This window comes from Peromyscus californicus, unplaced genomic scaffold (genome assembly GCF_007827085.1).
Source record: "Peromyscus californicus insignis strain IS unplaced genomic scaffold, ASM782708v3 Scaffold_3__1_contigs__length_106647218, whole genome shotgun sequence".
Classification (NCBI taxonomy): domain Eukaryota; kingdom Metazoa; phylum Chordata; class Mammalia; order Rodentia; family Cricetidae; genus Peromyscus; species Peromyscus californicus.
Window position 1 is genome coordinate 16,965,999 of NW_026294551.1, and position 23,364 is coordinate 16,989,362.

The following is a 23,364-nucleotide window of genomic DNA, read 5'->3' on the forward strand; positions in this document are numbered from 1 at the left end:
TCATTATGGCAGCACAAACAGAAGAAGAAAACCTTTATTTTGCCTTAATGTTTAAGGAAAATAATGCTTAAATTAAAAAGGATAGAATAAATATCATAAAGAGGTCACAGAAGTACAAGTTATGAGGAAGAAATTTAAAAATATATCATCAAAATCTAGTCCCACACAATTTACATTAGAGAGTTCTAAAAGGATATGAAGAAATGAACATGTAACTACTAACAGTAGTTTGATAAAACCATACAAGAAATTCAGAGAGCTATAGGTCCACAGGATGTTAAAATATGGATGTATAAAGTCTTTGCAAAAGAAAAATGCTCACTATGAGTTAATATGGGGTTAGAAGAAAATGTAATTCTAAAATATTCCAAAGTGATCTCTCTCTCTCTCTCTCTCTCTCTCTCTCTCTCTCTCTCTCTCTCTCTCTCTCTCTCTCTCTCTCTCTCTCTCTCGTGCTTTTTTCTAAAATTAAAAAAAAAAATGACAGGATCCTTTAATGCAGCCAAGGCTGGGATTGAAATCACAACCTTACCTCAGCCACCACCAAGTGCTGGGATTACAGGCCCACATCACCAGTCTGGATTCATGTCCACTAAGCAACATAGCTTCAGCATCCTCTTAATAATAAGCAAAATCTCTAAAGATTAACAAAATCTCTAAAGCTAGAGAAAACCATGAGGAGTACTTTCAGAAGCTATAAAGTGTTGATAGCAGGAAGATGCTAATTTTATACCATATTATTCTAAAAGACAGAACTAGTGCTAATGGATTGCTGTAACTAAGAAACATATTTCATCCATGGAAATCAGAGCAGGAATGACAACTATTCAAGAAACAAACAGGCTCTGCTACAAAAGAGAAAGTGTTTAGACAGAGGTTGCTGCTACCCACTTAGACTGCTATGAAGACTGAATTTCCTCACACACATAAAGTACTGAGTGCTGTCTGGAACACAGTAATAGCTCAATAAACATTATATATAATTATCATAACTGCCTCGATCATTAGTACTTAACCAAAAGGTTAAGGTTTAGTTAGGTAAAGGTTTACCTGCAGCAGCAGTTGGGTCTGCTGACTGCAGGCATTATTTAATTCTGTGGTTATTAGACTGGTTGTTATGAGTTTTCTTGTGTCAATTTTATATCATGTTTTCTTCCATTTTTTTATGTTTTGCTCTAAAACTGTACACTATATTCTCATTATTATTAGTGGCTAATTCATTTCTTGTCTTTTAATGTTGCTTATTATTTATTTATTTATTTATCTCCTTTCCTGCTTTCATTTTTCCGTACCTTTAGTAACATTTGATTAATTTTAGTCACTTCAGCTTTCTAGTTTGTCGATTTTTTTCTATTTACTCCTCCATATTTTATCTCCTTATGTTAAGTGCTTAACTAATTTACTTTAATGACTTCCCTTTTGTTAATAAAGCATTCAGGGTAATGACTTTTAACAGTGCCCCAATGGGAACATTTCCTAACTTCTAAAACACCTTATCTAAACTTCTGGATTTTTTTTTTTTTTCCGAGACAGGGTTTCTCTGTGTAGCTTTGGAGCCTGTCCTGGAACTCACTCTGTAGCCCAGGCTAGCCTCAAACTCACAGAGATCCGCCTGCCTCTGCCTCCTGAGTGCTGGGATTAAAGGTGTGTGCCACCACCGCCCAGCGATTTTTTAAAAACTTTTTTTTTCTATTTTTAACTCAAAACTTATTTTAAAATTCTTTAAAACTTTGCGAGTAGGAAAAGAATTATTCCTTATTTTCAGTTGTTAGATTCCATTTTCATTTTTATTTTTACTGCAAATGTACACTACACAGATTTTGTTACAACTAAATATATGATCAATACTTAGAAACAGTTCAGTGTAAAAACGAATGTGTTTTTTCCATACAAAGCTCTATACTTAATGATTAACTGCATTATTCAAATCCCTCATATTCATTATTCAGTGAGTTATTAATTCTGAGGCACAAAATCTATATTAAATATAAATTCATCAATTTTCCTTTTTATTGTTAACAATGTCTGCCTTTACTCTTCCTCCACTTAAAATAGGCTTTGTATATTCACAGACTTGTGGATCTATCACCATAATCTATGCTTGGAACATTTTCATTACCCAGAAAATAACTCACACTCTTAGCGCTAACTTCACACACTCGTCCCTTTTGTACTAGGAAATCACTAACTGTTCTGTTCAGTCTCTATTCATGACATTTCATAAACTAGAATTTCACAATAATTATATGACCTTTTGTGACTGGCTTATTTTATTTAGAATGAATTTACAAGGTTCATCCATGCTGCAGCATGGAAAAGTAAATAATTTATTTTTGTTGTCAAACAATATGGCTGTAACACATTCTCTTCCATTTATCAGCTAATGAACATCCAAGCTGTTAGCCTATGAGGATCATACACCTCTCACCTGTTTGGTTCTGTTTGCTTTAATAATGCTGACTCATGAAAACTGAAATTATTTTTATTGAAGGAAGTAATAATTTCCTAAAATTTTCTACTTTTAGTATTGAAGGACTTAGTAAATAGTCTCTGCAGGACCAGAAATAGTTCCTGCTTGCTGTTTTTATCATTGAATTAACCTTGGGATTTATAGCAGGTAGATCTTCATAGTCCCAAGATGTTGAAAAGTCTTCATATATTTATTTTTATATTACAAAAAACAAAAATGGGAACATAACAGTCATTAAAGATGAAGCTTGGACTACCATGTACACCTATTACATTTTTAAATCCACTATGCTGGACTCAGTGGGGCTCATGCCTTTAATCTAAGCAACAGAGAGGTAACAGCAGGAGGATCCGGAGTTTAAAGCCAGCCTTGGCTATGTAAGTTTGAGCTTAGCTTGGGTTAGATGTCTCTGCCCCCTCCCCCACAAAAGGAATGAATAAGGCACCTAGAATGCCAACGTTTTTCTAAAATTCAAAATATGTACTCATATGCTATAGTATGTTATGTCTAGTAAGTCAGACTGTATAGACTAATAACACATTCTAGATCTTTTATATTTTCAAATTAGGTCTTTAATAATTTTCTTAGAAGGCCTATGAGACAAAGCTACATTCCCTTATTTATCCTTAGTTTTATGAGAAAACTATCATTTGGTCAATATTTAGTATATGCTAGGAGGTATGTCTAATAAATCATATTTAATTTTCACATCAATCCTAATAAAATTCAGGCTCATACATCTTGAACTCCATTGTTCCCCAAAACTGTAAGGTAAGGATAAACGGTCGATGAACATGTTAGATCATGTAGACTAATTTAATATATAGGCCTTTTTTATTGTCAAAAGAGCTTGAAGGTGATTCTTACAGAATGTTTCTAAACTAAGTAAATGTTTCAATTTGATCTATGACAAAAACACTACTTTGTCTATAGCCAGTATTTCAAATGTCCAAGCTTATCATAATCAGATCATTTATTATGAGTTACCATCCACAATACATTGCCTAATCTATTTGGTGGGAGAATCTGAAGATTAAACATCAAGAAAGTGGAAGGGCTTTCAAAGTTATGTGAAAGTCACCTTCTAAAGCTCAGAAAGCCCATTTAATATAGTTGATAGAAACTCAAGTCTCAAGTTTCGTAGACATTTTGACAGTTGTGGCTAGCATTTTACTACCTACTCTAGGTTAGATACCAACTTATCAAGTTTACAGGTACTTGTCTATTTCTTACTGTTCTATGAAGTACATAATGTTATTATCCTTATTTTTACAAACAAAGAAAATGAAATACAGAGTTTTTTTAAATGAGTTTGAACAAGATTACACAGCAAATTTGTTATACCACCTCATGGAGTTTTCAATTTAAATTTTGCCACAGGGTAAAAATTACAAACATTAAAAATGACATGAACTAAACTTATGTCATCACTGTCCCACTTTTTAGTAGTTATATGTCTCTACCATAACCAAATGCCTGTCTTTACATTTGTGTGTGTATATATCAATTTATAACACATATGGATCCATATTATTGACAATTAAATTTTCATTTTTATATGTAAACAACACTATATATATATATATATATATATATATATGTATATAAAGATAAATTTCCAAGCTCATTCAAGTTTATTTGTAAAATTCAGAACAAAGTTGTCTGTACTGATGTTTACACACACAAGCACAGGTCAATGGCATAAACTAAATGGCAATGAATCAATGCACTCTTTAATATTTATAGATTAAGAAATATCAAGTTTTTGAGATACAGTTAAGAAATCCTGGAAAGAGCAATAACTAAGAACCTGGCACTAATTAGGGCCAACAGTGTGTCTCTGCATTCTTCCACATCTCTCCCATTACACAGCAATACGTAACTAATTAACCAACTGAACAGTGGCTCCTATTCAAACTTAGGCTTTCTAGTTTTCATTTACTGCTTAAACCATTTGACTACATCTTCTGTCATTAGAAACAAAAACAAAAAAGTAAATGAGATACAAATACCAAAAGGCAAGTATTCAACTTATCTAATGTTCAATTTTCTCATTGGTAAAAGATCATTTCCTAGCTGTATTATTTTTCGCAAATTTTCAATTTAGCAAGCATTTACCTCTTTTATCTCTCTGACTTAACTTATTTGTAAAATGAAGATAAATGTAAAACTCTATTAGTGAAGCATATACCACATAGAAGACCTTCAAGTGAACATTTCTAGCACTTTTCCATTATTCAATAAAAATATGATTTCAAAACATATACAGTTTGTTTGTTGATTGACTGGATCTCCTAATGTAGTCCAAACTGGCCTGGAACTGACTGTACAACCAAGGCTGGCCAATAGCTCATGATCCTGCCTCAGCCTCCTTAGTGCTGGGATTATGTGCATAATTCACTACACAGTTCCTCATAAATAGTGTTTTTTAAAGTTCCAACTGGCATCTAATACTAAAAGCAATTTTCAAAATATTCTCACCAAACTTAAAACAATCTTGTTTCAGTAACGACAGCTAACACTGAGTACCTAAGATTTACCAAACATGGTTTTAGGTTAGTAAAATCAGTGTATCACCATAAGACACAACCGCATCCCCACTGTATAGAAGAATACAAGGATGGAATGACTAAATCAGACTTGGAATAAAAAATTAAGCAGTCTTACTATTGAGCCTATGTCTCAACTGCTTTTGCTGTATCAACTTATGTTTTTACTAAATAGAGCAATGCATCTATACATTTAAAAATTACTCTGTTATTTGTATCTTTTAAAGTAACCTTTTGTTATTCCTACTCTTTACAAAAAGTCAAAATATCTGAAAAATGGAATTCTTTCTGCAAACAAGTCTTCACATACATCTGTGCTAAGGGACTAACATAAAAATATGTTGAGTACAAAAGCTGCCTGAAAACAATGACATGAAAAGGCTACTCCTCTGTAGTATCTTACAATGACTACAAAGGTACTTCTCTTGTTTGAATTAAGGACTATTTAAAAATCAGGAAAACATGTATAAGGTTAATGAAGAGGGTTAGTGAGATGGCTCAGTAGGTAAAGGCACTTGCTGCCAAGCCTGATGACCTGAGTTCAATCCCTGGGACTCATATAGTACAGAGAAAGAACCCACTCCTGCAAGGTTAATGAACACAGATTATTCTAGTCCCTCACACTCTATTTTTTCTCTACATGCTTGTCAATAAGTTCCAAAAAAAATATTGAAGTGGATCTTATTACTCCCCATTCCATCTCTGCTCATAATCTTACAAAGTAGGCTCCTTACCATGGCTAAAATTTCTGAATCCTAACTGCCTCTTGATTTCATTTTTTATTAATCTCTCCTCTGACCTACTCTGTTAAACCACACTTGAGCTCTTTATAGTTTCTGAATATGCCAAGATCACTTCTGTCTTAGGATTTTTCATACTGTTCCCTTTGCCTAGAAGGTTCAGACTCCAGATCTTTCCATAGCTCTTCCCCTAAATCCTGCTCCTTCCCTTTCTTACTCTTGCATTATTCCATAGAAAGAAACTCCATTTCTACCCCAATTTCTCTGTACCCCATTTCCTATTTCATACCTTCATAGTGCTTGTTACTATCTAAAATTATTTTACTTACTGGTTATATCCCCCTTCCCCCTTAAACAGGGTCTATGTAGCCTTGGCTGTCTTGGAACTGTGCAAACCACGCTGGCCTCAAATGCACAAAGATCTGCCTGCCTCTGCTTCACAAGTGCTGGGATTAAAGGCTTGTAATACCATGTCCAATGGTTATGTATTTCTTATTAATCTCCCTCACAACAGAAATATAAAAACCTTAAAGCAAGACCTTGTCTTTTTCACTGATATGTTTTATCTACAGTAGTACTTAGCATTTAGTTATGAATAAATATCTGTTGAATGACTGAGCCTTATGTGTATATACTGAAAACAGGAAACCAAATGTTAGAAAGCCATAAAAGAAATAAAACAGGTTAACTGTTTGGTAGGCAATATACATATAAGTAATACTTGGAAGTTTAAACTCATAGAAATAGATAAATTAGTTAATTTTAGCCCCAATGGCTTCATTAAATTTGTACCCTTTGGTATGTACCTCTGGAGGGTATTTCTTTATTGTCTATAGTTTCTTCTTTTAACTTTCCTTTTATTTACTTATAACAAGACATAATTAGGAAAAGGTAACTGATAAGCAATCTACTGACCAAGGATTTCTTTTAAATTTTGAAATAATTTCACTTATTCTGTGTTAAATAGAAAAGTTTACCATCTGCCTCACTTGGGGGAATAACGGCCAAAGAAACATTTTTACAGAATATTCTTTTAGTATACATATTTCCTTCATTCAGAAGTTATAAAATTCACTCTCAATCTTTAATTCTTAGGTTTTGAATTTATTTACTTTAGTAAGTAAAACTTTATGAGAAGTTCCGCATACTTTAAACACTGTGAAATTAAAATTCAGTGGTTCGTACATGTTATTAATCAACTATACCCCAATCTGCTGTGCCATGACATCACCTCTGAGATAGTAAGTTACTATGTTATTAAATGTATTTATCTTTTAACAAATATAGCTTATTTAGATTAACACTGAAATTGACGTAAGCAAATGAAGTAGGTACCACAAAACCCCAGGCAATCCAGCTTATTTCATAGAAACCCAAACTTGTTGCACTTTTTCCAAGAGGTGTGGGAAAATGAAACAACACACGGCAGCTCTCAGAGTTTGCAGTTTGTGTTTTTAGTAATGTCACCTTTTACTACAAAAAGGAAGGATTTCTAAGCAATCAAAGTTTATTCTTGCCACACCATGTTAAAGTTGATTATTTAGGCTACTATGTTATTTAGGTATTTAATCAATTTTTTATTTGTTTAGGTTTTATGTTTGTTTGTTTGTTTGTTTGATACAGGGTGTCTCTGTGTGTAGCCTTGACAGTCCTGGAAATTACTCTGCAGACCAGGCTGGCCTCAAACTCACAGATTCACCTGCCTTTGCCTCCCAAATGCTAGGATTAAAGGCATGAGCCACCATTACCCAGCCCTATTTTACCAATTTTTATCTAATGATCTGAGTCAATACTTTGACTCACTCAAATTACCTAAAATACAATAAGCAATGTAAAGAGATCAAACTTACATTTTATGAAACTACAAAATAACGAAATGTTGTATTTTGGTGAAAATTATAAACATTGAGTGCTTCATTCTATTTAGAAGAGTCAAAAAGTCTCATTTTATCCTCTTCCTCTTACTATTTTTTTGAACTGTCATGACAACCAAATCTCCCTACTACCTAGCTCAAAACCTATCATAGAGGAAACAATCAACATACCCTTAATTTTATACCTATATGCTCTCAGAATCCATCAATACCAGTCAACTGACAACTATCAAGAGTATGCTACCAATAACGCCATAATGAAATTCATCATTTTGTACAATTAAAATATAATAATAAAAATGTTTGGTTTTGGTTTAAGAATATACTGATAATGTCAGAAGAACCTAACAACATGGCCCAGGCTTACATATTTTCACATGGAAATAGTCTTCATTTATATCTTACAATTTCTGCCCTGAAAATGTTGAGGATAAAAGTCATTTAATAAAGAACTAGTTCCAAACCTAACATAAACTGAATGAACAATACAAATCATGAGATATATTGAAAGTCAATGGAATTGCAACACGAATCACAATAAATATCCCAAGAAGTTATAATGTTCCATGGGAAAAAAAAAATCTAAGTCATCTTTGAACCCTAGAGATGAGATCTACAAATAATGATTTCAAATAAAACCATGGCTAATGTCTATACATTTGTTGAAATGTCAAGCTCTGATACAACTAAAATTATAATGTCTCCATCTGTTAATATGACAGGAACAAGCTGATAAACGAAGTCAGAACAACAGTGTATTCTGGTAAAACTAGGAACTTCCTGAAAACCTAGAAAAATATGTCCACAACAGATGGGTCACTTAGAAATGTCTGTCAAACTGAGTACTGTTCTAATTCTCTAAATGAAAATCAGTAGGAGCTCCACTTTCTAAGAGTCTTATGACACTAGGAAGACCAAAGGGGAGGAAATCTGAAGATGAACATACACATCTGATGTGATTTTAAAGTGTCATACTGTCAGGTTTCCTGTCAAACATACTATATTCAGGTAAATTCCTTACCAGTTAACTTCTTCACAGGTTGGAGCCGAACACTGATAGACTGATGTGTGAGTAAGGGGGAGGATGGAAGAGAGCGAGACATGCCCTCCATAATCCGAATGTGCTGCATACCTTCACTCACTGGAAGTGGTGGAACAGCGTAGTCTGGCTCAAAAGCACAATCGCTTTCTGTGGAGATGCCACCTGTTAATAGGAAAGGATGGTACAAAAAAGCTGATGAGAACAGAGTCTTCCTTCTTTACTAAAATGTATCTTCTAGGATGATTCAGAATAGTCCCCCCATATATATATATCACTTATGTTGCAGAATATTTGAATATTTGTTTACACTGTGAAGACATGTCTTTGCAAAGGGGCCTTCTGACTGGTTTCATAAAGAGATGAATGACCAATAGCTAGGCAGGAAGAGGTTCGGTGGGCCTTCCTGGGACTCTGGGAAGAATGTCAGAGTCACCAGGAAGAAGCAGAGGAAGCAGGATGTGCAGGAGGAGAGGTAACAGCCACAAACCATATGGCAGGATATAGACTAAAAGAAATGGGTTAATTTAAGTTATAAGAACTAGTTAGAAACAAGCCTAAGTTATAGGCTGAACTTTCATAATTAGTAAGAAGTCTCCATGACATTATTTGGAAGCTAGTTGGTGGGACAAAGAAAGACTTGATACATATGGCATCCAACATGGGGGGAAGTATATATACATAGTACCTGAGAAAGCTTAAAAATAAAGTTCCAAACATGCAAAAATGGAACCAGACATGACTTCCTAGTCTGGCAATCTCTCAGAGATGAGGCTCCTGGCCATTGCCTGAAGGCTTGAGCCAGCCAGCACCATATGTAGAGTCATGCAGTGTATTTAATGCTTGTCTCATGCAATCAAAAAGGCTGCAGGTGTGCAGTAAAGCAGTCTGGACCAGGGGATCAAGAAAAATCTTTAAACAGATATAGAAAAAAATGGGTATAGACAGCCATAATAAATAAACAAACAAACAAATAGTTTCAAGATTAGTAAAGTCTTTAAAGAATGAGTAAAGTAATATAAAAAAATAAGCCATGTGAGGATGGGAAAATATTGTAACACAGGGAGTTTGGACCTTATATGGTGCTTTGTTAATTTTGAATTTTTTTGAATACTAATGAACAGGAAACAGAACCTGCTGAAAGACACTGTATTGTGGAAGGGACTGCTGAATTAGGGATGCTTGGCTTCAGAATGGAAGTTGGGAAATGGGTTGTGTTGGGGAAGAGGTTGTGCTTTTGTTTCCACGGGAAATGAAAAGCTATGGATTCCTTCAAAGTTAATGAGATCAGATTTGACCAGAGGAGACCTCCTGAAGATCTTGGATATAGACATAAGGGAAAAAGCCAAGAAAGACTATAGGACAGGTGACATATATGCCGATCCCTCGATATGGGAACAGCTCTGAGACTGGAGGAGACATGACAAATCTTGGTGGCTGCAGAATCCTAATGAGTTATTATTATATTCTTTCATATGACATGGATGGAGATTTATTTTACTGTTTGGTTATGCAGTCCAAACAGACCTATAAAGTTGACAGGTGTCTTTTACCTGCTTAAGCATAGAACAAAAAATCATCTTTAGCTGACTTGTGTACATCGCACATTCCATACTTGTGTTAATGCAGACACATGTGTTACCTTTAAAAGTTTATGCGTTTTCTGAAAAAAGGGCCAGATGCCAATAACGACAAGTATCCCAGGTGATCCAGCCTCTCTGAATGTCTCTGTTGCAGTTCCCTCAAAATTTTGCATCCAAAACAACTTCAAAGCTGCTAGCTGAAATAGTCCAGCCTCACACACTACTCTAGCCAGGACTTCAGATAAGCACTGCACTTTTCTTTTTTTTTTTTTTTTTTTTTTTTTTTTGGTTTTTCGAGACAGGGTTTCTCTGTGTAGCTTTGCGCCTTTCCTGGAACTCACTTGGTAGTCCAGGCTGGCCTCGAACTCACAGAGATCCGCCTGGCTCTGCCTCCCGAGTGCTGGGATTAAAGGCGTGCGCCACCACCGCCCGGCCTGCACTGCACTTTTCTATTACACAGAGACTGGACAACAAATAATACAGCTAGCTCTTCTAGGACTTGACCATTATCACAATTTTCTCAGGGTCCCTTAAAGATGCCATCGCCCCCAGACAATAAGAAGTATTTTAAGAACACAACCTCACATTCCCAAGAGGTGGGGTGGGTGGTTTTTGGTCATTTGATGGATGTTTGTCATCGTTTAGTAGGGTTGGTTACAAGTTGTTACTGGTCATGATAAGGGAAGAAACTGAGCAAGGGAAAGTTAGATTCAAGGATCTGTTTCTGAAAAGAAAAGGGATGGGTATAGGAACAATAGAATAAAAGGGTTGATTACTGAATCTATTTTAAACTAAAAAGCAACTATTAATCTCAAATATTTTCATTGGTATGGATTTTTGTATATTGATACAAATTTAAGGTTATTTTTGTTAGAAAATACTGTTTCTATTCTTGTTTAAGATATTTTTGCATACTGATACAAATTTAAGGTTATTTTTGTTATACTGTATATATGTTTCTACTTTTGTTTAAGGTATTGTACCTATGCAGCACTTTTAAAAATGTAATGTAAAAGAAATACAGGTTAGTAGTTAGTCATCAATAATAATCAAACTTGTAATCATGTTATATATATTTTCAAGGTTAAACAGAGATATATTTTAGATAAACAGGTGGTCTTCAAACACTTTAGAGACCTACAGAATATGGCATTTAAAGTGTTTTAATAACCTAAGGCCTTTCACCTAAGTTATAGGCTGAGCTTTCATTAATTAATAAGTCTCCATGTAATTACTTGGGAGCGGGCTGGCGGCACAGAGAAAAGACTCATTACACACACACAAATTCATTTGTGTATTTACTGAGAGGGAGGAAGGAAGGATGGGTGGACGGAAGGAAAGAAAGAGGTAAGGGAGAAAGGAAAAGAGAAAAGGAGAAAGAAAACACATAGAGAGACTGAGTCTTACATGGATATCTTTCATAAAATTAAAGAAAGACAATAGTAGATTGCTAGGACTGAAAAAACAAACACATCTTAGAGAAGATGCCATGATAGGTCTCAAATTATTTATGTAAGTTTGCATATATAGCATCTGGCCATTAATTAACAGTAGCACATCCACATTGAACAAGATGTATCAGAAAAATCATGTAAGCTGGGGATATAACTCATGGGCAGAGTGCTTGCTTCACATGCTCAAGGCCCTAAGTTCAATCTTTAGTACTGAACAAATAAGTAAATGTAAAAGAGAGAGAGAAGAAAAAAAAGAGAGAACAAGGGGGAAAGCCAAATAAGCCAGAAATCTGACAAAAAATATGTGTTGACAAACAAATTATAGCATTTAAAGGAGTATGTTTAATATGTTAAGAAACTAAATGTTTAGAATTTTAGAGTGTTAAAAATGAAATTTAAATTTAGATGAATTTGAAAGTAGATTTACATAGAAGAGAGAACTAGAAATCTGAAAGATGTGTTGGAAAAAATTAGAATGATAACTAGAACGTCAAAAAAACAAAAAAGAAGGCTGATGAGATGGTTTGGCAAGTACAAGCACTTGCCACTAAGCCTTACCACCTGTGTTCAATCCCCAGGAAGCACATTGGAAGAACAGAACCAACTCCTGCAAGCTATCCTCTGACCACCAAATGCATACTGTGGGCATGTATGTGCCCATGCATACAAAATATTTTTTAAAGACTTAATTTTACAAAGAATGGAAATGGATAAATGATACCAAAAGCACGAGCAAGAGAAAAATGAATAAACTGGATTTTATTTATGTACGAAACAAAAAACCATTTTTGGGTATCAAAGGATGTTATTAAAGGGGTGAACATACAATTCTCAGAATGGGAAAATATTTGCAAATATTTCTGATATGAGTCTAAGGTCTAGAATATACAAAGAATTCTTATAACTCAACAACAACACACACACACCAATTAAAAATTGGGCAAAGGACTTTTACAAAGAATTTATAAATGGCCCCTCTGCATGTCAAAAGATACTGAACAATCTTTCTATAAAAGTAAATCAAAGTCAAATGAGACCCTTCTTTATAGTCATTAACATAGATGCCACTTTTAAGAACAAAAAAGTATAAATACTTTAAAAATGGGCCGGTGAGATGGCTCAGTAGGTGAGAATCCTTGCTGCCAACCCTGATGACCTGAGCTCAGTTCTCAGAACCCATATGGCGGAAAGAGAAAAGTCACTTCTGCCAGTTGATCTTGACATGGGTGTGGGTGTTGCACAGTATGTATCTTGTTTGCATTACAGTATGTGAAATTTATGTATGCTTGTGTTATAGTATGTGAATTGTAGTGCAATCAAGAATGAGCAGGCATTTAGCTCTAACCACATATTTTTCAGTCCACAAGTATTGAAATCATGGCTAGTTTCTTCCCTTACTAACCTTTTGCAATGCATGACTAACAGTTCTGCAGATTACCAATCCAAATAATCAAAAGTAATTGGTAGACATATAGAGAAATTGAACCACCATACTAATGGCAGGAGTGAAAAATGATGTAGCTTCTGTGTAAAACAGGTGGCTCATCAAAAAGTTAAACACAGAATCACATATAACTCAATTCTTACATGTATATTGCCAAAAGCACTGAAAACAGATTTACAACCAAAACTTAGATATGAATGTTTGCAGAAGCATTATTCATAATAGCCAAAAAGTAGAAACAACCCAAATGTGTCATAAACTAATAAATGGATAAGCAAAATGCGATATAATATTTTGCATAAATATTATTTAGCTATCAAAGGGACGATGGCCTAACAAATGCTATACAGTTGAAAAAAATCTTGAAAGCATAATGCTCAAAGAAGTCACAAAAAGCCACATACTATATGGTTTTGCTTATGTGAGATGCTCTGGAGAGATGAATCAAGGAAGACAAAAAAGCAGACTGTAGTTTTCAGAGTATCCCAGAAAAAAGGGGAGGGGATAGCTGCTTAACAGGCCTGGTGTTTTCTTTTGGGGTGATGGATGAAAGAGCAGTGATGTTTGTATAGCATGGTGAATATGCTAAGAGCCACTGACGGTACATACACTTGGAAATGGTTGAGTTTTATGGTATGTGGATTGTGGTGCCATGAAGAATGACACAGGTATTTACCCCTAACCACATATTTTCTCAGTCCAGAAGCCTAGAAATCATTGCTGATTTTTTTCCCTTACCGACTCTTTGCAACACATGACTAACAGTTCTGCAGATTACCAATCCAAAATATATTTCAAAATGCCATGTTCTATCCACTCTCCTACTACTACCTTAGTCCTGACCACTACTAATGTGCCACCAATCTTCAGGAGGCAGAAATCTAGAATTTATTCCTTATCCTTGGATTTTAGGAATTTGACTAGGATATTGAAACTTTATTCCTTCTTAGTCTCTGATCACTGTGTGTAGTATGTTCTATTTTCCCTCCCCCTGCCTGATCAGATGGATAGTGTATCTCCTAGACCTATTTTTCAAGTCTGTTTTTCTAACATCAGGTTTCTAATTATTGGGCTTCATGAACATATCTGAAATTGATTAAACAAAATTATATTATTTTACAGATTTGTAAGCAAAAAGGTATTCCATTAGAGAGTAATTTACAAATTAAAGGGTCCTTTGGTGATCAAAATCAGTACTAAATTTTTTAATAAAGGAATACATTCAAAATGCTGCATTTCATTTAGTGAAGTACCATTTTCACTTACACTGTTCCACTGTTAAAAATGAGCTGATAATTTTAGGATCTGATAATCCTCCTTAAGGAATCATAGTGCAATTACTCCAGTTTGGCTGTCCTAGTTCATTTCTCTGCTTAGAAACGTTTTCTTTTTATCTTCTTTGTCCTATAAAATTATGCTTTGAACTCACTGATGCTACAAACAAAATCTAAAAATATATGCTTCAAGTAAAATGTTGGTGAGTATTAACAGAATTTGGCTTCTCTTAAATAACCAGTAATCTCAAAATTGCAACAGAAAACAAACCTACTTTATTCTCATGAATCTGCAGTTTGACTGTGGATCAGCTGGTATACACTGAGCCCAACAGTACTAGGCTAGTCACCAGATATCAGGTTCTGTACCCCATCAATGTGTCATTAATGGTGGGCCTAGCTACTGAAGGGACAAGTGAAAACATGATGTGCTATATAGAGAAACAGAGGGCTTCTCTATTAGGGAACTGTAGATTGAGCTCTGAAAAGAGTGAGACCAAATAAGGGTGTGAATACACATGGAGGTTGGAACAGACAGGCAAAGTCAGAGCACATGGGATCACTTGGTGCCCCACTTTTGTCCTAAGGGTGGAGGATAGGTGGTAACAGGAAGAACAGACTACTATTCAGGCATTTCCCACACCCAGGTATCATACTGGAATAAGGTCTCTGGTACAAGGGTGCATCACAGGTGGACCACAGGCTCACAGTGAGAGCAACTTGAAAGTGGTTCCTACACCAGCTGTGTTGCTGGGCTTGCATATGCAGAACTTACAAGCATTCAGCCTATCAGAGGTCTTAGCAACCAGCAAGTTCCAACTGAAAATGCAAGGTGAGGCTCAGTCTGCAAATTGTCATTTCTGGTCTAACCTGTTCAGAAAAAAGAAAGCAAGTCACTATCCTGTAGTTTATCTTCTTGGGAGGGGGCAGCAAAGTGTCTCCACTATCCACTTAATATTCGTCTATTTGATCTGCTTGAGTTTTATTCAGATTTTCTGTTTTGCTCGCTACTTGTGCTACTATTTTGTTTCCCATCATTATTACCTCTCATTCTTCTATCCATATTCTTCTTTCCTATCTTGCCTTTTCTCTCGTCTTTCCTTTCCCTATCCCTTAGTTTGTATTATTATTATTATTATTATTATTATTATTATTATTATTATTTGCTAATACTTTTACCTTTGGTAACTTTTATATCCTTAAGTTTTCATATAAACATGTATTATTGTAGCTTAAATATGAAATGATTACCACAAGCTCATGTGTTAAAAGTCCTGATAGCTCTCTATTTGGTGAATATTCTGGAAATTTTTCAAGAGCTAGGGTCTATATGAAGTAGGTAGGTAACTGAGGTCCCTGGCCCTTTCTGTCTATCTTGAGTTGATTAACTCTCCTTTGCCACAGCCTACCACTGCCAAAGTGTTCTGCTCTACAATGCAACCAGAAAAATGGAGCCAAGTGTCCATTGACTCATTTCTCTAAAACATGAGCCAAAATAAATGTTTCATGACTTAAAATGTTTCTGTCTGAAAACAGGTCACAGCTCTACAAAAGTAATACAATACCTAAGATTAGTACTAATAATATGAACATCAATGTAATACCTTGGCCCTTTTTTTTCTACCCTTGGGGGTATAGTTGTTTCCAATTGCTTTTTACTATATTTAAATATCTGGTTTGTTTTTGAGTTGTTATAACTGCAATCTGATTTCTCTTTTGAGTGGAAAGAACAGGCTACTTACCAAGAAGACCCTTATGAAAATTAGAATTCATTCCAAAAGATACAGATATCACTAAGTAGAAATACAAGAAATATTATGAAGCAACAGAATATCACTTCTTCAGAAGTTCACAGCTCCTTGGTAACCAAATCTAAACACATGGAAATAGTTGAAACAACAAAGAATTTAAAAGTCTAATTTTTAAAATGATCAATGACCTCAAAGAGAAGATGAATAGAACCAAGTAGTCAATTCAAGATTTGGATGAGAAATTCACCAATGAGATAGAGACAGCAGAGAGAGAAAATCTTGGTAATGAAAGGCTTTTTTGAGGGAAGGTGATTTTGAGACAGGGTCTCACTATGTAGCTCTGGTTGTTTTAAAACATATTTTGTAGACCAGGGTGGCCTCAAACTCACAGAGATCTGCCTGCCTCTGCCTCCTAAGTGCTTGGATTAAAAGCATGTGCCACCATGACTGGCTGGAAATAAAAAAACTTAATGAATCAAGATTTTAAAAATCAATGGAGAGTATCGCCAATAGAATATTGGAGATTGAAGACAAGGTTGTAAAATTATTACATTCAATGGCTTTAGAGTTAAGAAGAGAAGAAAGGGGTTACAGAATTTGCCTCCATGACAAAAAAAGACATAAGCCCAAGCATGTGTGTGTGTTGGGGGTGGGGGGTGTGTGTGTGTCCCTGAATGGAAGCCTAGTAGAGAGGCCATTGTGTGAAGCTATGAAATTGAAGTCTGGATTTCCTTGGAGACCCCAAGATGTTGGAGATTCCAGAGCCATGGAATACCTGCTAAGGAGAGCTTCAAACAGGGAGTGGAACCAGCCCAAGAAAAAGAAGTGTGTTGCAGTCAACAAAGTTGAAAGGAGTTGGAGATCTGAGGAGCACATTAACATCAGACATGAGATGCAGAGTTTGGAGTTTGTCCAGCTGGTTTTCAGTCTTCCTTTGATCCAATATTTCCTCACTATGCTCCCTTCCCTATGTTCTGAAAAGGTAATGCAATATTCTGCATTATTAGGGAGTGTCTATGGGATCCCAATGACCAACGGCTCAAAATTGGCCCTGGGCTTTTTATTTGATAGCCTATTGTATCTGTAAGAGTCACCTCTACCCTAATTATAGGAAACTAAAATATGTTGTTATTAAAGCACATTATAGGCTTGGTCATAAAATAAGTCTTAATAAATACAAAAAATTTAAAGAAATTTTGTATTGTATCATATAACAATGGAATGAAACTAAAAATTAGAATCAAGGGAAGTCTACAGATTCTATACAAACATGGAGACTGAATCGTATACTTTTGAAATAAAATTGAGACCTTGAGTAATGGGGCAAATTTTGAAACTCCTACAATCAAGTGAAAATGAAATACCACTTATATATGTCTGTGGGATATTGTGAAGACAGTTCTAAAAGGATTTATGAGTATCTACATTAAAAAATTAGTGATATCAAAGAAATAGTCTAATGATGTAAATAAGGTTTTAGCAAGTCAAATCTGAAATTACTGTAGTAGGTGAAAAAATAGAATGAATTATCAGAGCTGAAATTAATGAAACAAATGTGTCCTAGAAAGAACAGCATAAAGGATCAACGAAAATAAGAGCTGACTCTTTAAAAGGATACAAAAGATTGACAAAATGAATGCCAACTACCCAAAAGAAACAAGAGTGGATAACAACAGGTACCACCAAGAACCAAAGGATCACTATGGAACATTTAAAATTTTATATAGTCCAATAACTTATAAAAACACCTTTAAAAAATGGAACATTTGATACAGATGAACTACCAAACAACTCAAAGAGATCAAACCTCAATGAGATAGAAACAGTAATTAGATATCACCCAAAAGAGAAAGAGACAGAGTCTAGAACAGACACTGATGAATTCTAGTAGACCATTAAGTAGAAAGGGAGGGAATACTTCCAAGATCACTTTACAAAGCCAACATTACCCTAATGTCAAAAGCACATTGAGAGCAGGCAGAATGTTGTGGCTCACAGCTGTAATCTCAGCACTTGGGAGAGTAAAACAGGAGCAATGCCATGAGTTTAAGGCCATCCTGGACTAAAAGTAAGTTTCAGATCTATGTAAGCTAAAGAATGAGATCCTATCTCCCCCTCTGCATCCACCCATCAAAGGTAAAACCAAAAAGAAAATTTAGATGAACACAGATATAAAAATCTTCAATAAAATACTGGTTCCCTGAAATCAACAACACACTAGACAGATGAGTCACCATGATCAAATTGGTTGTATTCAAGTAATGCAAGGATAAGTCAACATGTGCAAGTCAGTCAATGTAACACAGTACATAATTAAAATCAAGGACAAAGTCACAACACAATTTAAACAGCTGCAGAAAAAAGAAAATAAATAAATAAAACCATCCCTTTGGGTTTAACATTCCTTTATGACAAAAGTACAGAAGGAACTACAAGTTAAATAAAGGCTATTTCAGACAGATGCTTATAGCAAACATGAAATGGACTGGAGAAGAATGCAAAGTATTTTATTTAAATTTAAGAACACAATAAAGGTGTCTACTTTCTCCACTCTTACTCATAAAGTACTTTAATTATTGGACAGAACAAAAGGCAAGAGAAAGATACAGAGGTGACAGAAATAAGAGGTGAAATTATGCTTATTTATAGACAATACCATCCTTCACTTAAAGACACAAAAAATTCATCTAGAAAATTCTTTGATCTAATAAACATATAAACACTTTTAGCCAAGTAGCAGGACAAAAACAGCATATGAAAATAAGTAGTTTCTGTATATACTAATATGTAACTCACTGAAATTCAAGTCAGGTAACAATCCACTCAAAATAACCATAAAACAAAAAACAAACTAGCCATAAACTTGAAGACATTAAAGACCCCTCTATAATGAAAACTACAAATCACTTAAGAAAGAAATTGAAGATACTAGAAGATGGGAATGTATCCCATGAAGGAGGATGAGAAGAATATTGTTTAAAAGGCTTTTATTACCAAAAGCAATGTACAGATTCAGTGCAATTGCCATCAAAATGTCAATGATATTCTTCATATAAATGAGGGAAAAAACTTCCAATAGAAAAAAAATCATACGGATCTACAAAGACTTCAAATAGTTCAAATAATTCTGCACAAAAAGAATAAGGAAAACTGTATGACACTGGCACAAATACAGACTCAGACCAAAGAGAAGACCCAGAAATAAACTAACACAGTTAAAACCATCTAATTCTTTATCAGGATGTCAAAAACTCACACTGACAAAAGAAGCCTCTTTAACAAATGATGCTAGGAAAGCTATATACATGCAAAAGACTGACACTAAACTCCTTTCTTGTACTCCAATAGCTCAGGAAATAACAGCAGGAATTAACAAATGAGACTGTAACATTTAAAAGTTTCTGTACAACGAAGTAAACAATTAAAAATCAAGAGCTATCCTACAGAATTGGATATACAGAATAAATAGGCAGAATTTAATAAAAACTTAATTAAACACTAAAAGAGAGCAAATAATCCCTTTTATTTGAAGTCACTTTTAAATGAAATAAAAATAGAAAATGTTTTTAAAAAATGCTCACTATCTTTAACCATCAGGGAAATGTAGATCAAACTACATGTAGATTCCACATCACCCCAGTCAGAATGGCTCTCATCAAGAAAACAACCCTAACAAATATTTACATTGAGTGGAGTCTGGCTAATCCCTGTGAAATCATCAACATAGCTTTCCTATGATCCCAATGCAAAGCACTTTCTTTGTTAATGACACTAATCTCCTTAACAGACCACCTTCCTTACAACACTTGAAACACTCTCCTCTTCTGGGCAAAATGCACATTTTTCAAATTGTTGCAGTCTGCTTGTTGCTCTTAATTCTTTTTTCACACCTGGCTAAAAGCAGTCAATAATAACTACACATTCTGAATGCTACACTATCTCGAAGTTTCCTCTACTAAATTAATCTATTGCTTTTAATTTAATCTTAAATTTCAGTACACACAGAATATAGACCAATTCTTTACTAGAATATCAAATTCTCTCTAGGCTGATTTTCAGTAAAGTCTTCCTTCTCACCTGAAACTTCATGAATCTGCCCTTCAGTGTCTAACATTGTTGGTGTTCTGGTCTCCTGAGACCCTACTAGAATCACCAGTTAAACTCTGGTTACAATTTTCTAGCCTTTCAAACTTTGCAAATTCCTCCTGCAAAGTGGTTCCAAGGCTTAAGAACCACACATTAGGTTCAGTCATAACCACCCTTCACCTCTTTGGAACCAATTTTCTGTATTGGTTATTTTTTTGTAAGAGATAACTTAAAGGAGGAAAGATCTGGGGGTGCTCATGGTTTCAGAGGGTTCAATGCCTAGCGGTTAGGCCTCATACACTTGGGGTAGAACATCATGGCTGGTAGAATATGTGATAGAGGACACTGATACTACCTCATGGCAGACAAGAAGCAGAAATTGAAGAAGTAACTGGAGACTAGGAAGAACCTTCAAAAGGTTCCTGCTCAGTGACCTATCTCCTTGAACTAGTCCCCACTCCTTAAAATTTCTAAAATCTCTAAAGCAGGATTACCAGCTAGGGGACCAAGTATTCAAACTACATATTCTAACTACAAAAAAAAAAAATCTAAATGGAGTGATATCATATTCATGGGTCTAAAGATTCCAAGCCATTATGTCAATTTTTCTCAAAAGTGATTTATAGTTATAAAGCAGTACCAATGAGAATTTAACAGGATTTTTAAAAAAGAAATGAACAAGCTACTTTAAAATGTAGACACACACACACAAAGAAAAGAAATGAGAGCATCAAAACAATTTTTAATAAAACAAAGCTGGTAGCCTTGCATATAACTTTAAGATTTAGTATAAATTTACAGTAATCCAAAGAATATGCAGTACTGGGAAAAAATGGACACTAAATTAATGGAACTATTAGCTCCACAAAAAGACCTACATTTCAATGGTTTGGATATGATTTCTTTCCTAAAAGTTCTTATGCTAGAAGGTTGGTCTCCCATGTATTATCACCATGGTTGTAAAAGATGGTAGGACCCATAAGAAGCAGAACTTAGTAGAAGATGATTGGGGGTATAACGACATTTGTGAGAAGATTAACGATAATCTGGCAAGAACTGGCTAAAAAAAAAATAGTCATGAGAATAGATTGCTATAAAAGAACAAGACTAGTCCCACTCTTCAATTTTTTTTGCTTCTACCATTTCCTATCCCCTTCTCTCTTACATATTGCTACCACCTGGTACCTTCACCATGTTGTGATGTAGACACACACATATCACACTAGATGAAGTATTATTTGGACTTTCCAGCATTATAAAAATCAGCAATATTTTTATGTTTGTCTGAGAAATAAAGTTACAACGTAAACTTCTTTGCCTAAAGTTGAAGATGCAGACAAGAAAACACAGTATTGACTTAACAGGGCACAAACCTCAGCAAGGTACCTAAATACAAAGTACAAAAAAATTATAATTTAGGAATTGTTGAAGTCTCCATGGAGTCAAGTCTGAGGGATTCAGTTTTGGAAACCTACCCATTCTGTTGTGTTTTACTTATAGGAGCTTTATGAGGTTTTCACAATGAATATTGAAGTTAAAAACACCTTTGCCCTTCCAGCAGAGGAAAAAAAAATACCCATTTTGAAATCTACCAAAGCACATTCTTTCTAACAAAACATGCCAAAACTAGAGCTTAATCAATCTGGTGGAAGGCAAACTCAACTCTTGACTTCCACACAGGAGAAGGAAAATACTCTACTACAGCCCTATCCGGGTATCGTGTTCTACCTGATGAGAAGAAAAAGAAAATGGAAAAGCAAGCAACCAAGCAGACCAAAAAACACAAACAAAACTGAGTATAGAAGGAAGTGTCCAATGAAAGTGTGTAAGAACATCAAAAGACTAAATATGAACCAGAGAACAAATAACTGTTTTCTTTCCTATACACCTGAACACTGTAAACACTAAAGATGTATGCAACCCTTTAATACAGTTCCTCATGTTATGGTGACCCTCCAACCATAAAATTATTTCTTTACTACTTCATAACTGTGATTTTGCTACTATTATGAACTGTATCATAAATATCTATGTTTTCCAATGGGTTTTAGGCAATCTCTGTGAGGTCATTCGACCTCCAAAAGAGTTGTGACCCACAGGTTGAGAACCACGGTCTTTGACCAAATGTACTAATTTCTTAATGGACAAATCTGTCAAACTTCTTACAAAAAGAAATGAGGATCCTAAAAAAGCTTTTACAAAAAACAAGCCGGGCAGTGGTGGCGCACGCCTTTAATCCCAGCACTCAGGAGGCAGAGGCAGGAGGATCTCTGTGAGTTCGAGGCCAGCCTGGTCTACAAAGTGAGTTCCAGGAAAGGTGCAAAACTACAGAGAAACCCTGTCTCGAAAAACCAAAAAAAAAAAAGCTTTTACAAAAAACAAAACCTTCTTTGGCCTCAGGAATAGGAAAAGGGATTGTATTAATAAATTTCTGTTACTTGTACAAAAATATCTAAGATACTCAACATAATAGAGGAACAGGCTTATTTTGGCCCCTGGTTTTGGTTCACTACTCTGGTTTCCAAACGCAGTAGGTCACTTGTGGAATTTACCTACATAACCTCATAAATGGTTAAATTAAACAAAGATCCGAAAATGAAAATTCTAAATCTGTGAGGTGAACATGATCTTGTTGTTGGACATCAATATAAAAACGAACAAACAAACAAAAAAACCAACATTCTCCTTAGTATTTAAATAAAACCCAAGTGGTATAAAAATGTATAGGATAAAATCTTGTATAAACTGGCATATGAAGATACAGGAAAATCTCAACTTGAAAGGGAAAAGTCTTAGATGCAAACTCTAAGATGGTACAGATGATGGAATTAAAAAACAAAAACTTTAAGGCAACTATTATTAATAATGCTCAATAAATACAGGCAGATATTTCTGTTATGACTACAAAGATATACTTAAAATTCAGCATGCATTGCACTATTTAGAACACACTAGTCTATCAGTCACATTTCAGATGCTACACATTGCCAAACATTACATACTACACCATGAAATTTGGTTCGATCTATAAAACAAAATTCAGTCAGTTTCCAGAAGGTAAAGTACAAAGTGTCATCTAACACCAAGGGTAGAAACACAC

At 34.8% G+C, this 23,364-nt stretch overlaps 1 protein-coding gene across 12 annotated transcripts in view; it reads right to left on the bottom strand.

Moving 5' to 3' along the window:
• Tanc2 (tetratricopeptide repeat, ankyrin repeat and coiled-coil containing 2) overlaps positions 1-23,364 on the bottom strand; it is a 314,497-nt gene that overhangs the window by 188,471 nt on the left and 102,662 nt on the right. For 7 of the 12 annotated variants that reach the window (XM_052756531.1, XM_052756533.1, XM_052756530.1 and 4 more), the window contains one exon: positions 8,655-8,837. In XM_052756531.1, the coding sequence (XP_052612491.1) occupies positions 8,655-8,837 (183 nt within the window). The remainder of the gene's footprint in view (positions 1-8,654; positions 8,838-23,364) is intronic. The other 5 variants (XM_052756540.1, XM_052756535.1, XM_052756539.1 and 2 more) reach the window with 1 other exon arrangement.